The following is a 12,608-nucleotide window of genomic DNA, read 5'->3' as shown; positions in this document are numbered from 1 at the left end:
AAGAATGAGAGAACATGTTTTGTTTCTATTCCTGGGGGCTGATGTAACTTTGTTACCTAAATACTGCATTCAGCAAGGCTGGTTAGAACAACCAAATCAGTTTTTGTCTCTAATCTAGCAAAGGTTGTTCAGCTGCTCCCTGATCAGTGGTTTAAATTTGGCTGTATCAGAGGTGGTTCTCAGGGGATCCCTCAAGAACCAGACAACTTCTCGAAGTAGAGACAGTAACACTTTCAGTTCTAGATCATGGATATTCACGGAAGTTTGGTCTCAGCTCTAGACATGAGGTCTCTTTTAAGTCATGGCCCTCCTACCCCAGCTCTCAGGAGCTAGCCATGATGTGTGGGGAGAGCAGTACTGCTGACTAGAAATCAGAAGGTGATTGATCTTCATCACATCTTGGCATTTTGGCACATCTCGTCCTCTCCACTGGCTGACCGTGGAGCTCAGTTTTGCCATCCAGTGAATTCCTTCATGTTGCACTCATTGACTCTCTGCTGGGCCCTGTGCGGCTCTCACCACGTCCTATGCCAACCCTCCTGGTACTCCTAGCACCGTGTGAAGGAGAGGGGCATTTGGTGGGGGTTACATTCCAATCTGATAACATCTTGGGGGTGACTTCAGGCATCTGAACTTAGGCTTGGGCCAGGAAAGCTTTTTGTTCTGTGTCCTTTAACAGTGGTAGATGCTTATGGAGTAGCTGTTGCTCTGCTCCCAGGCTGTGTGTGAACTCTGTGCTTTGCTCTCTGTATTTCAGTTGCTAGAGGAGCTGCTCGTGGCCATCCTCAGACATCCCACACTGGACAGCTGGTACCTGGCTCTGGAGCAGCAGGCCCTTCCCTCCCACACCCTCAGCCCCATCCTTGTGAAGCTCCTGGCAGCCCATTTGAGTGCAGGGGTTCTTCAGCTGCTGATAGTGAGCGCCCCCATCCTCCAGAACACTGGGCAGCTGGGCCTCCTGGCCAAGTATTCGGAGGCCATCACCCAGAGCATTTTGAAAGAGCTGCGCGCTAGGAAGATGGGCCCGGCCACTTCACTCCCCAAAACCCTCCCACAGCTGGAGGCCCTGCAGGCACTACATCCCTACATAGAAGGCTCCCAGCTTCGTGAGGTCACCCTGGCCCTGCTGAGCCTGCCTGAGGCCTGTCTGGTGACCCCACGACCCACAAAGTCCTCCGGGAAGGAGAGGCACCTGAATGCTCTGGGGCAGACCCTGGTCCAGCTGCTGACTAGCAGCCCCGAGCTGCAGCTGCAGAGCAGTGAGCTCCTCTGGTCCTCTGAGTATATAAAGGGCCTGGGGGCACTGCTTCCCTCGCTGGCCATAGAGGAGCTGGAAGCTGTGTTCCTGCACACTCTGCAGAGAGACCTGCTGCTGGCCCCCGTGGTCCGGGTTGACCTGCTTGATCATTGCCTGGCACGGCAGACGCAGGCAGCCCTCCTCATTGCAGCCCTGCTCCTGCAGCACAGCTGCACCCACCTGCTGCGCTTTGAGCTCTGGTGCCTGCAGGAAGGCTCAGGGCTCCGTCTGCAGGAGGGCCTTGATGACTTTCTCCCACTCATCCACATCTACTTCCAGTGCAGGACTCGGGAACAGTTCACGCGCCCTGCAGAAGGTAGGGGGGCAGGGTGGGGGACAGCTTTGAGCACCTGGAAATTGAAAGTCAGAGGAGCTATGGAAGTGAGTGATATGTTAGTTTTCAAACCTTGCAACTTAATGTTCTGGGGTGTGGTTTAGTTCCACTTCCCTTCCGGCACCTGACCTGGCTCTAAAGATGGAGAAGTCCTGACAACACTCCTCCCCAGCCTTTGACCTTATTGCTTGAGGAGTAGCCCTTGGGCCCCCATTAGCTCCGAGTTCCCCTACCTGAAGTGATGGAGAGAAAGTGTGTAGTGGTTCCTGGGGACATTTGGGGCCGAGGGCAGGATCAGAGTCGGGGCTGTGTCTTGAAAAGCTGAATCCTTCGGAACTAATCTGTCACTTGTCCCATCCCACTTTCTCCACCTTTGGGTGAATTTTTCATCAGTTGATGTTGAGCTGAGGCAGCGTGGGCCTAGCTCTCTTTGTTCTCCACTTGCTGTATTTCCAACCTGAGGTGCTTTTTGAGCACCTCAAATTTAGTCTAAGTCCCTTTTATTGTACTTCTGAATTTCCCCTTACTGCTTTGCTTCAATTTTGTACAGCCCGCCATCATTGATGTCATGTTTTTACAAAGTGGAGAGCCCTCTTCAGGAGGAACGTTTCCAGCCCATGGTTCTCTGTACATCTCCCCTTCCGTACTTCTTAGTGCCTTTGAAGAATGAGTTCCATGCCAGAGTATCTCCCAGTGTTGGCTGATGAGCTGCAGCCAGAGCTGTGCTGGAAAATGGTTAACAGCTAGCTCTCAGGAAGCCAGTAGCATCTGCCAGATTCCATGGTGTAAATGTTCCTGCCACAGCCAGTTTCAGGCTACCAATGTGCTGCCGGCTGACTTTCTAGGTTCCGAAAAATACAGCTCTCAGCTCCAGCTCAGCCTTAGGTGTACTGACTGCCTTCTCCTTTGTATCTCACCCCAGTGTCCTCTGCTGTCATTCCTGTCTTGAGAAAGGCCTTGTGGAGGCAGTTGCAGGACAGACTTCTCCATGCCAACGGTCCCCCAGAGTCTGGGCTGCATCAGGAAATCCTGTCCCAGCTGATCCCATTTGCCAGAGACAAGGATCTCAGTGTCCTTGTGGACCGTCTGCCCAGCGTGCTTCAGATGCCCAGCAGTCCCAAGAGGTATGAAGGCTTCAACGTCTTGACAGCTCTTCTCTGCTTGTATTGTGCTTTTATTTTTGTATTTAAAAACTGAATTAGGGAGCAGGTCCTGGTGGTGCTGTTGTGCCAATTGGTGAGAAGTGCTTCCCATGAGAACTCTTCCTTTCTGCCATTCTGGCTGGCGAAGGTGCGCCTCCACCTGTGGGCCCCCGGTTCTGCTCCCCAGGGGCATTTGACAAAAATGTCTGATTTTTTGAACATTAGTAACAGGATGGTGGTGCTACTGGCATCCAGAGTGTGGAGGCAGGAGTTGCTGCCTAACATCTTACAGTGCACAGGACAGCCCCTCATAACAGAATAATCTTGTCCAATAGGCCATTAGTACTGAGGTTGTAAACCCTGTCTACACCACCATGTAGCCACCATGACAAATACCACAGGTGGTTGGCTGAAACAGTAGGGTTTATTGACTCAGTTGGGGAGGCTAGGGGTCTGACATTATCGTTATCACCAGGCCAGGCTTTGTCTTGGGGTCTGTAGTGTTTAGTTGGCAGCTTGCCAGCAGTTGGTTGGGTTCCTTGGTTTATGGCTGCACCTCTGCTTCCATCACATCGTCGCCTTTCACTCCCGCCCTCAGTCTGCTGTTCTGGTTTTTGCTGACTTGTAGCTGCTTCCAACTGTGTCCAGGTTCCTTCTCTTTGTAAGTCCTCTAGTCATATGGCTTGAGACCACCCAAATTGAATTTGGCCTCCTCTAAAAGGGATCTTTGAAGATCCTATTCACAAATGTGTTTACCCCTTAATGGATAATTTCTTTAAAGGCCTGTTGACAAACAGGTTGACACCTACAGGAACATGGATTTGACCATGTCTTTTGTGGGTGTATGATTCAGTCCCCAAACCTGCCTCAGGCAAAGTCTGTACTCATACCTTTTTTTTGGTGTGCTAATATTGTTTCCCCTGGTCAGAAAAAAATTGTTACATCTTGGATGCTTGAAGAAGAGACAGAGGGAGTGTGGGGAGCAAGACTCGGGGAAAGCAGATCCCACTGTTTGGATATCTCCAGTGGCCCATCGTGTTGTCCTGTTACTCATAGAGCTAGAGGAGTTGAAGCCATTCCCTCTAACTTTGTGACTTTTGTCTCCTGCTGCAGCTGGATTGTGGCTGACGCTATCTCGACAGTCCTGGAAGAGTCGGCAGAAGAGCTGCGAGCCTGGAGGAAAATGCTCCAGGAGTCTTGTATGAAATGGCTGATCATGTCTTTCACTGGTAACCAGCAAACTGACAACAAGACTCAGGCTCAAGAGAAACAGATGCTACTGAGATTAAATGAGCTGTTGGTGAGCATCTTTTCTTTTCTCAGAGATCCGGATTAAGTGTTTAAGGTAAAGCTTAAGTGTTTTGAGATAGAAGTTTTACAGATACATTTCAAGCCAGGTGGCATTTATGTGATCTTGTGGGAGATGAGAGGTGCCCAGTCTGGGAGGCAGAGTGGCAGGTTGGGGACAGCACCTGAATCTGTGGGCCATCTTTGATCAGGAATGAGTGTTGGATTTTGTCAAATGCTTTTTTCTTCATCTACTGAGACTATCAAGATTTTGCTTTTTAAGCCCGTAATAAGGTGGATTACGTTCTTTTTTTTAATTTTTTTTTTTTTATGTTTTACTAACTTTGTCAACTGACTTGGTCATGATGCCTCCATTTAATATACTGTTGAATTCAATTTACTAATATTTTGTTAAGAATTTTTCCATGTGTATTATGAGGGATATTGAATTGCAATTTTCTTTTCTTTCATTCTTTTTTTTTTAAACATGGGCAGGCACCGGGAATCGAACCCAGGTCCTCTGGCATGGCAGGCAAGCATTCTTGCCTGCTGAGCCACCGTGGCCCGCCCTGTAATTTTATTTTCTATAGTGTCTTAGTCTAGTTAAGTGATCAGGGTAATACTGGCCTCATAGAGTAAGTTGGGAAGAGTTTGTATAATACAATATTATTTCTTCCTTAAAAGTTTAGTAAAAATAAAGTCAGCTGGGTTTGGAGTTTTCTTTTTTGGGAGGGTTTTTACATGTTCAGTTTATTTTATCTATGTAGGACTGTTCAGATTATCTATTTCTTTTGGAGCTTTCAAACAGTTAATCTACTTCTAAGTTGTTTAATTTATTGGCCTGAAGTTGTCCATAATATGTTGTTATCCTCTCAATATTTGTAGAATCTATAGTGATGTCACTTTTTTCATTCCTGATGCTAGTAATTGGTGTCTTCTCTTTTTCCTAAAAGTCTGGGAAAATTTTAAGTTTTGTTAATCTTCATGTAGAACCAACTTTCTGTTACTGATTTTCTCTGTTTTCTTCCTTGATTCTTCTATTTTCTTTAGATTTAATTTGTTCTTCTATTTATAATTCCTGAGGAAAGAAATTGAGGTCACCAATTTTAGACCTTTATTCTTTTCCAATCTAGACATTCAGTGCTATAAATTTCTCCATAGCTATTACTTTAGCTGCATGTCACAATTCAATACATTGTGTTTTCATTTTCATTCAGCTATAAAGAAGTACTTTGTAATTTGTCGTTTGATTTCTTCTTTGGTGACTATTTTAGAAGTGTATTAATTTTCATTTATTTGGAGATATCTTCCAAGTATCTTTCTGTTGCTGGTTTCTAAGTTAATTTTGATCATAGAATATCAAAGAGTGTCAAAGAATTCACCAAATTCATCGAAGAAGATACTTTGCATGATCTGAATCCTTTTACATTTATTGAAAGATGTCGTTTATGGTCTAGAATGTGGAACATTTGGCAAATATTCCGAATACATTTGGAAACTGTTTTTCTGCTATTTGTGCATGAAGTATTATAAAACATTTCATTAGTTCAAGTTGGTAATGATGTTAAAATCTTCTAATATTTAAGGATTTTCTGTCTCCTTATTCTGTCAATTTTTGAGAAAAGGATATTGAAAACTCTAATAGTGGATTGTCTATTTCTCTTTACAGTTCTTTCACTTTTTGCCTCATGTATTTTGAAATTCTGTTATTTAGGTGCATATGTGTTTATGATTTTGTTTCCTTTTAATGAATATCCTTAATTTATATCTTTTGTCATCTTGAAATGACCATCTTTATCCCTACCAATACTCTTTGCTCTCAAATCTATTTTAGCCAATTGAGCTTCATTTTGGTTGGTGTTATCATGATGTGCTTTTTTCCATGTTTTTAATTTTAACCATTTGCATCTTATTTTAAGTGTATTTTTTGTAAACAGCATATATTTAGGTCTTATTTTTTATCCACTCCATTTACCCTTTAAAGAAGCGTACTAAATACGAAGGAAAGTCTTTTACTTTTAGCTGTGTTGTCGCCATTTCCTGTGTCCTTCATTCCTTCTACTTGAAGGACTTCATTTAGCATTTCTTTCCTTACAGATTTGCAGGTGAGGAATTCTTTCAGCTTTTGTATGACTGAAAAATAATGAATTTGCCTTCATTATTAAAAGATATTTTCACTGGAATAGAGAAAAGGTTGATTTCTTTTTTCTTTTAGTCTTAGGTGTTGCTTTATTGTCTTCTGGCTTGTGTTGTTTCCAGCTACTGTCCTTACCTTTGTTCCTTTCTACATTCTGGGTCTTTTTCTCTTTCTGCTTCAGGATTGTTTCTTTAGGTTGCTTTAAGCATTTGCTTATGATGTGGCTTGATGTCATTTTCTTCAAGTTTCTTGTTCTTAGAGTTCACTGGGCTTCTTGGCTCTGTGGGCTTATGGGTTTTATCACTTTTGGAGACATATGGTTGTTATTTGGGGCCATTATTTCCCTCTATTAAAGCATCCTGTTAGACTTTTAAAAAAAATTTTATTAATAAAACCAATCAACCTAAAATATGAACATTCTTTTTTTCATCACATAGTTGTATATTCATCATCACGATCATTTCTTAGAACATTTGCATCAAATCAGAAAAAGAAAATGGAAAAAAATTCATATATACCATACCCCTTTCATTGATCACTAGCATTTCAATCAACTAAATTTATTTTAACATTTGTTCCCTCTATTTTTTATTTATCTTTAATCCATACGTTTTACCCCTCTGTCCATAAGGTAGATAAAAGAAGCATCAGACACAAGGTTTTCACAATCACACAGTCACATTGCGAAAGCTATATCATTATACAATCATCTTCAAGAAACATGGCTACTGGAACACAGCTTTACACTTTCAGGCAGTTCCCGCCAGCCTCTCTGTTACACCTTAACTAAAAAGGTGATATCTATTTAATGCATAAGAATAACCTCCAGGATAACCTTTCGACTCTCTTTGGAATCTCTCAGCCATTGATGTTAGACCTTTTTTAGTGTTATATTTTTGTGTAGGAATAGTTAACACCCTGAAAGCTAGCATATTCCTTGTTGCATGGTGTAAAATTGCATTAAAAGTCCTACAGTTTATGACTTGGCTTTAAACTCTGAACTCAGGTATGTAAGTTGTTAACCTATTTGTTGTAAATACATTTGATCAAGCAGCATGTTAATTTGATTGAAAAACTTTATAACCTTTACTTTCAGGCTTAATTAGTTTGTATTACAGGTTTGTGAATTTAAGGTACATAGGAACCCAGACATGGGGAACTAAGAAAGAGGAATGTTCCCATGATCTAAAGAGAGCTGAGCGGTAGATGGTGGTGCTATGCTTGCCAGCTCTTGATTTACCAGGAATATTTTTGCCTGCTATCATGTCATCCCCTCTACCCAGCAGTCTGGCTTGAATATTAAGTGATAGTCCATGCATTTTTAGGGATTTGTGTTCTCAAGGCAGCTTCCCTCTTTACCCCTCTTTTCTTTTAATTGAGGTATAATTTACATACAGGCCATAAGTGTATAGCTTAATTGGTATTGACAAATGCATCTATCCCTTGACTCTATGCTCTTATCCAGAAGATACTCTCGTCATCCCAGAAAATTCCCTTGTGCCTCTTCTCAGTTAATCCCCTTCCCTCCAAAAAGAATCTTATCACCATTAGGTTAGTTTTGCTTGTTTTAGACCTTCATATACTTGGAATCATACCGTATAACCATATAATATGTGTACTTTTTGTGTCTGGCTTTTATGCTTTTCAGATTTGTCCATGTTGTGGAGAAACGTGTTTCTTTTTATTACTGAGTAATGTCCCATTTTATGACGTCCTCCTTTTCCCCTCCCTAAATGAAGAGTTGGAAATAGTGGTGCTTGTGATTATAAAACTAGCCTAGACTCATATTGCAAATGCAAGTGATGAGAAAAAAAAAGCATGAAGAAGAAAATAAAAGTCTCCCTCTACCCAGAGCCCTTCCCAGTACAAGTTTGTGACTATCCTTTTGGACATCTTGCTCTGTGTGTGTATGTAACTCATGTATAAATGGGATCATATGATGTATACTGTTTATGATCTGGTGTTGTATATGTGGATCTACACTGGCCCTCTTGGCAGTGTGATCCTCTTCCCCCCTGTGTTAATTTGCAAGCTGCTAGAATGTGATATACCAGAACTGGAACGGCTTTTAGAAAGGGAGAGTTAATAAGTTACAAGTTCATAGAACTAAGCCTATAAAATTATCCAAACTAAGATACCAACAAGAGGTTACCTTCATTCAAGAAAGGCTGATGGGTCAGGAACACCTCTGTTAGCTTGATAGTCACGTGGCTGACATGTGCTGGTCCTTTGCTCCTGACCTCTGTTGCCTTCAACCTCTATTCCTATGGGGTTTCCTCACTTTGCATCTCCAGGGCTGGCTTTCATCTCTTAGTTTCCCTTGACGCTTTCCAGGTTTTGGCTGCTTAAGATTTCATGGTGATGTCTGCTGGGCTCCAAGCATCTCCAGACATCAGTGTCTCTGTTCTCTGAAGCAACTGCTCTCTCTGTTGGCTCTGAGGCTCCTGCATTTCTGACTCTCTCTCCAAAATGTTTCCTCTCTTAAAGAATTCCAGTAAAATAATAAAGACTCACCTGGAATGGGTGGAGTCACCTCTCCATCTAATCAAAGCTCATGCCTGCAATTGCATGTGCCATATCTCTGAGGAGATACTCATCAAATTTCTGATCTACAGTGCTGAATTAGGATTAAAAAAAATGGCTGCTCCCACAAGAATCAGGATTTAATCCTAAATCAGGATTAAACCATGGCTTTTCTGGGGTACATAATACTTCCAAACCAGCACATTCCCAGATTTACTGGGATGCATATCTGCAGGCGTACAAACTGGACCAGTGTTATTTTAAAGAATGCTGTGATGGACATGTTGCATGGTCTGCCCTTGCGCACTTGAACGTCATCTCCTTCAGGTGAATTCCTAAAAGAGTAACTGCTAGGGCAAAGAGAAAACATGTAAAAATGTAAGTATATGAGGTATGACCCAGATGAGGAGATCCAGCTGGTCCTGGTATTTCCATCATACTTTTCTTGCACCGTGGTCCATCATTTCGCCATCCTGGTGGAGGCAGCAGCCTAAGCACACGCTGTCCTGAGCTGTTTTCTGACCCCACCCTTTACTTTCCCATTCAGCAGATCTCTTCATGTGGTCTTTCCAGAACCCAGTGACCTGGGGACTAGCTGAAAGTTTCTTTGTCAGCAGTTGAAGGGATTTTATTTGCTATTTAATGAAAAGTTAATTGTAAATCAGTGGTGTCTGAAATAGTAGACAAAGGAAAAAAATTATAGGGCTACTCAGCAAATTTCTTTTTGCCCATTTGGTGGTCATGGTTATACAAATAAAATGTCATTGCTACTAGTGCAATTAAGTAAACAATTGCATGCTTTTGTGGATTGTTCAGGTAACTATTTTTTAGTGGCTCTAATTTTCATCCCACATTCTTGTTTTAGTTTTTGCTTTAAGGCCAATTTTGGTCCTCCTCCCTTGCCCCATATGTTTGAGCTCTCACCCATTTATCAAGAATGCAAAAAGAACAGTAGACTCGCGAACATTAAACAGGAAGGGATGTTGAAGTTCCCCCTTTTCAACTCTGATCACACATTTTACAGAACAGAAATGTGGGCCCAGAGAGGTTGGGACGTTTCTGAAAATTACCCAGCTGGATTATTTAGATATTTAAAAAATTGGTGGTGATATTTCATATATGTATTTTTTTGCTTTATTCATAGCAATCACTTAATGAAGTTGATCCTGGTGATTGGCAGAAATTTGTGAAAACTGGACTCAAGTAAGTTGTTTTATTTCAATAAAAGTATAAATGTTGTTAATGCGAAGCCAGTTCAGTAGCTTATTGGCCTACCAATAAAGCAGGTGTGGTGGAGCAGGTGCAGTCCAGCTTTAGAGACTGAAGATGTGATACACATTATCAGAGAAGTTAAATGACTTGGCTGTTGACAGGCAGTATACTTCTGACATCAACAACCTTCAAAAAAACAAAGAAATAGTTTTAAAACATGTAAATTTGTAGAGAATAACATAGCAGCACCCAGATTTACTAAATGCTAATAGTTTTTTATATTTGTCCGAATCTCTTCCTCCTTTGCTGAAGGTCATTACTTTTCCAAGGATGAGCTTTGTCATTCCCCTGAGGGTGATGATATGTTGATTTTGCATCTGTATGTCTCTAAACAATAAGTAATGTTCTTTAATATGTTTAATGTTTTACACAGATATCTCATTCTTTATATGTATGTTATCTTTTTTCATTTATATGTTTATGTGTTGGAACTATAGATCTGTGTCATTTTTCCAGCTGTAGTATATTCCATCATAGGATTGTGTCACAGTTTAGGTAATCAGTCCCCATAATTCGTGGACTTCCTCACCTCTCTCCTTCCCCCCTTCAACAGTTTTCCATTAACCACATCTCTCAGTGCAAATATGAAGAGTTTTGGGGGATGGGAAGACTTTCTGTTAGTTTACTAGATGTTCAAATTGCTTTCCAAAGTCATTGAGCTAATTTGTACTTACAGCAGTGTGCAAGAATTCCATTTACCCTCATCTTCACAAGCACCTGATGTGATCAGACTGTCGTTTTTGCCAATCAGATAGTCAATAAACTGTATTTCATTGTGGCTGTAATCTCCCAGGTTATTTATGAAGCTGAAACATGGAAAAATATACAAGGGGAGAGAAAAAAGGGAAGATGACTCATAGGTTACTAGCAGCTATAGATTATCATTATGGAGTATTGCCATTTCTTTTGGCCTTTGGTTAATTTGTTTTTCTAGAAATGCCCACGACATGCGAAATGATTCTTAACATTACTCACATGTGACTAAAAAGCTTAATTTTTTGAGCGCATGATGCTTTCATTGCCTTAATGGGTTTTGAGGGAATTTAAGGCATAGAAAACACACACTCCTGAGCCATGTAATTGGAAGGTCTGCAACTGGAAAGAGGAAGGAGGGAGGAGAGAGGCAGTCATATGAGAGATGCACTGGGGGCCCTGAGTGTCGTCTTTATCCAGACTCAGCTGTTTTACAGCCTCTTGGCATTTCAGCTAAATAGCGAAATGTTTGTAGCATCAAGAAAGTAAATGCACTGCACCTCTCCTTTGTTGCTAGGAACACTCCCTGTGATTGGGCAGAGGGGTAGGTCTGTGATGCAGCAAATGATATAATCTAGATGATGAGTATATATGTAGTCACTCAAATTCTCAACTTTGTGGCATGTTTGAGAATTTTTTTAATGAAATGTTGAAAAACATTTTTAATTGTTTCCTTTTAAATGAAATTCTCCTTTAGTGAAGCTCCTTTTTCTTCTTGCCTCTAGGTTTCGGTATCAGGGCCACACATTTTTAAAGACCCTCCATGCTGCCATTCAGCTCCTGTATTGCCAGGATAGCTCCCTGTGCATGAAGCTTGTCCCACTGCCAGTGCTGCACATGATGCTCACCCAGCACTCACTGTTTCTGCCAACTCTGCTGAAGTCCGAAGAGGAGGAGAATCCAGACAGTCAAGTAAAAGGTGACCCCCACCCACCATTACAGACAGAGATTTTACTTCCTGGTCTCATCAAACTGGTTGTGTACCAGTGCTCATCTCTTACATGTTTTCAGAGCTAAGAAACCATTATTAAGGCAGTAGGAAAATATTTTGTTTCTGTCAAATCCAAGCCCAAGAAATGTTTCCTTTCATTTTGGTTCAAACAATAAGTGCATCTCTGCTTCCCAGGCCTTTTCTGGCTTGCAGAAGTTATGGTTGAGGTCTTATTGTCATATCATGAGTGAGTATTAAAAGAAAATGTGGATGTCTGACTGAGAGAAAGGGCTCAGTCGCATGAAACTTCTCAATGCAAGATTGAAATGTTTAACAAGGGAAAAAGTTAGACTCCCCTATTGACAGTTCATTGCTGGAGAACACTTAAAAGTCCAAGTTTGGTCTCCATCCTAATCCAGTAAGAATTGCCTGAGTGCCCATGAGTATCTGTAGGCCACAGGAAATGTCTGAGAGGATGTTCGGTTAGGTTCTGCCCTGCCAGGGCCATGGTCTGCTTTGAGACAAAATTAACGCCTAAAACCCATAGAAACCACCATGAAGTCAGTCCGTAATTAACTGCTGAATTGAAGATGACCATTTATGCAATGGTGTATATGGGTGCTGGGAAAAAAAAAAAAAAAAAAAAAAAAACCCTTCTATTCAGGCAAGAAGAGAAATATTAGAGCTTTGGTAATATAATCATTAAGGGAAATTCTTAGATTTAAAAATCTTTGGTGGAGTTAACATTTTTGAGATTTAAAATTGGGACAAGAGCTGATAATCAGTCCCTGTCAGAAATCTAGGAGGAGATTGATGATAAAGGCAGGTTTATTTATTGTTTGGCAGTGGTGAAGTGATGTTCTAAGAGCGATATTATTCAGCAAAGGATATTGCAGAACATTTAAATTTTTCCCACTGCACTTCCCTCTGCT

The 12,608-nt window shown here is 41.5% G+C and overlaps 1 protein-coding gene across 7 annotated transcripts in view; it reads left to right on the top strand.

Moving 5' to 3' along the window:
- Positions 1–12,608, top strand: part of URB1 (URB1 ribosome biogenesis factor) — a 100,298-nt gene that overhangs the window by 55,430 nt on the left and 32,260 nt on the right. For all 7 annotated transcript variants that reach the window (XM_077118838.1, XM_077118833.1, XM_077118834.1 and 4 more), the window contains 5 exons: positions 758–1,613; positions 2,554–2,755; positions 3,887–4,073; positions 9,865–9,923; positions 11,471–11,664. In XM_077118838.1, coding sequence (XP_076974953.1) covers positions 758–1,613; positions 2,554–2,755; positions 3,887–4,073; positions 9,865–9,923; positions 11,471–11,664 — 1,498 coding nt within the window. The remainder of the gene's footprint in view (positions 1–757; positions 1,614–2,553; positions 2,756–3,886; positions 4,074–9,864; positions 9,924–11,470; positions 11,665–12,608) is intronic.

This window comes from Tamandua tetradactyla, chromosome 10 (genome assembly GCF_023851605.1).
Source record: "Tamandua tetradactyla isolate mTamTet1 chromosome 10, mTamTet1.pri, whole genome shotgun sequence".
Classification (NCBI taxonomy): Eukaryota; Metazoa; Chordata; class Mammalia; order Pilosa; family Myrmecophagidae; genus Tamandua; species Tamandua tetradactyla.
This window is presented reverse-complemented; position numbering and strand designations above follow the sequence as displayed.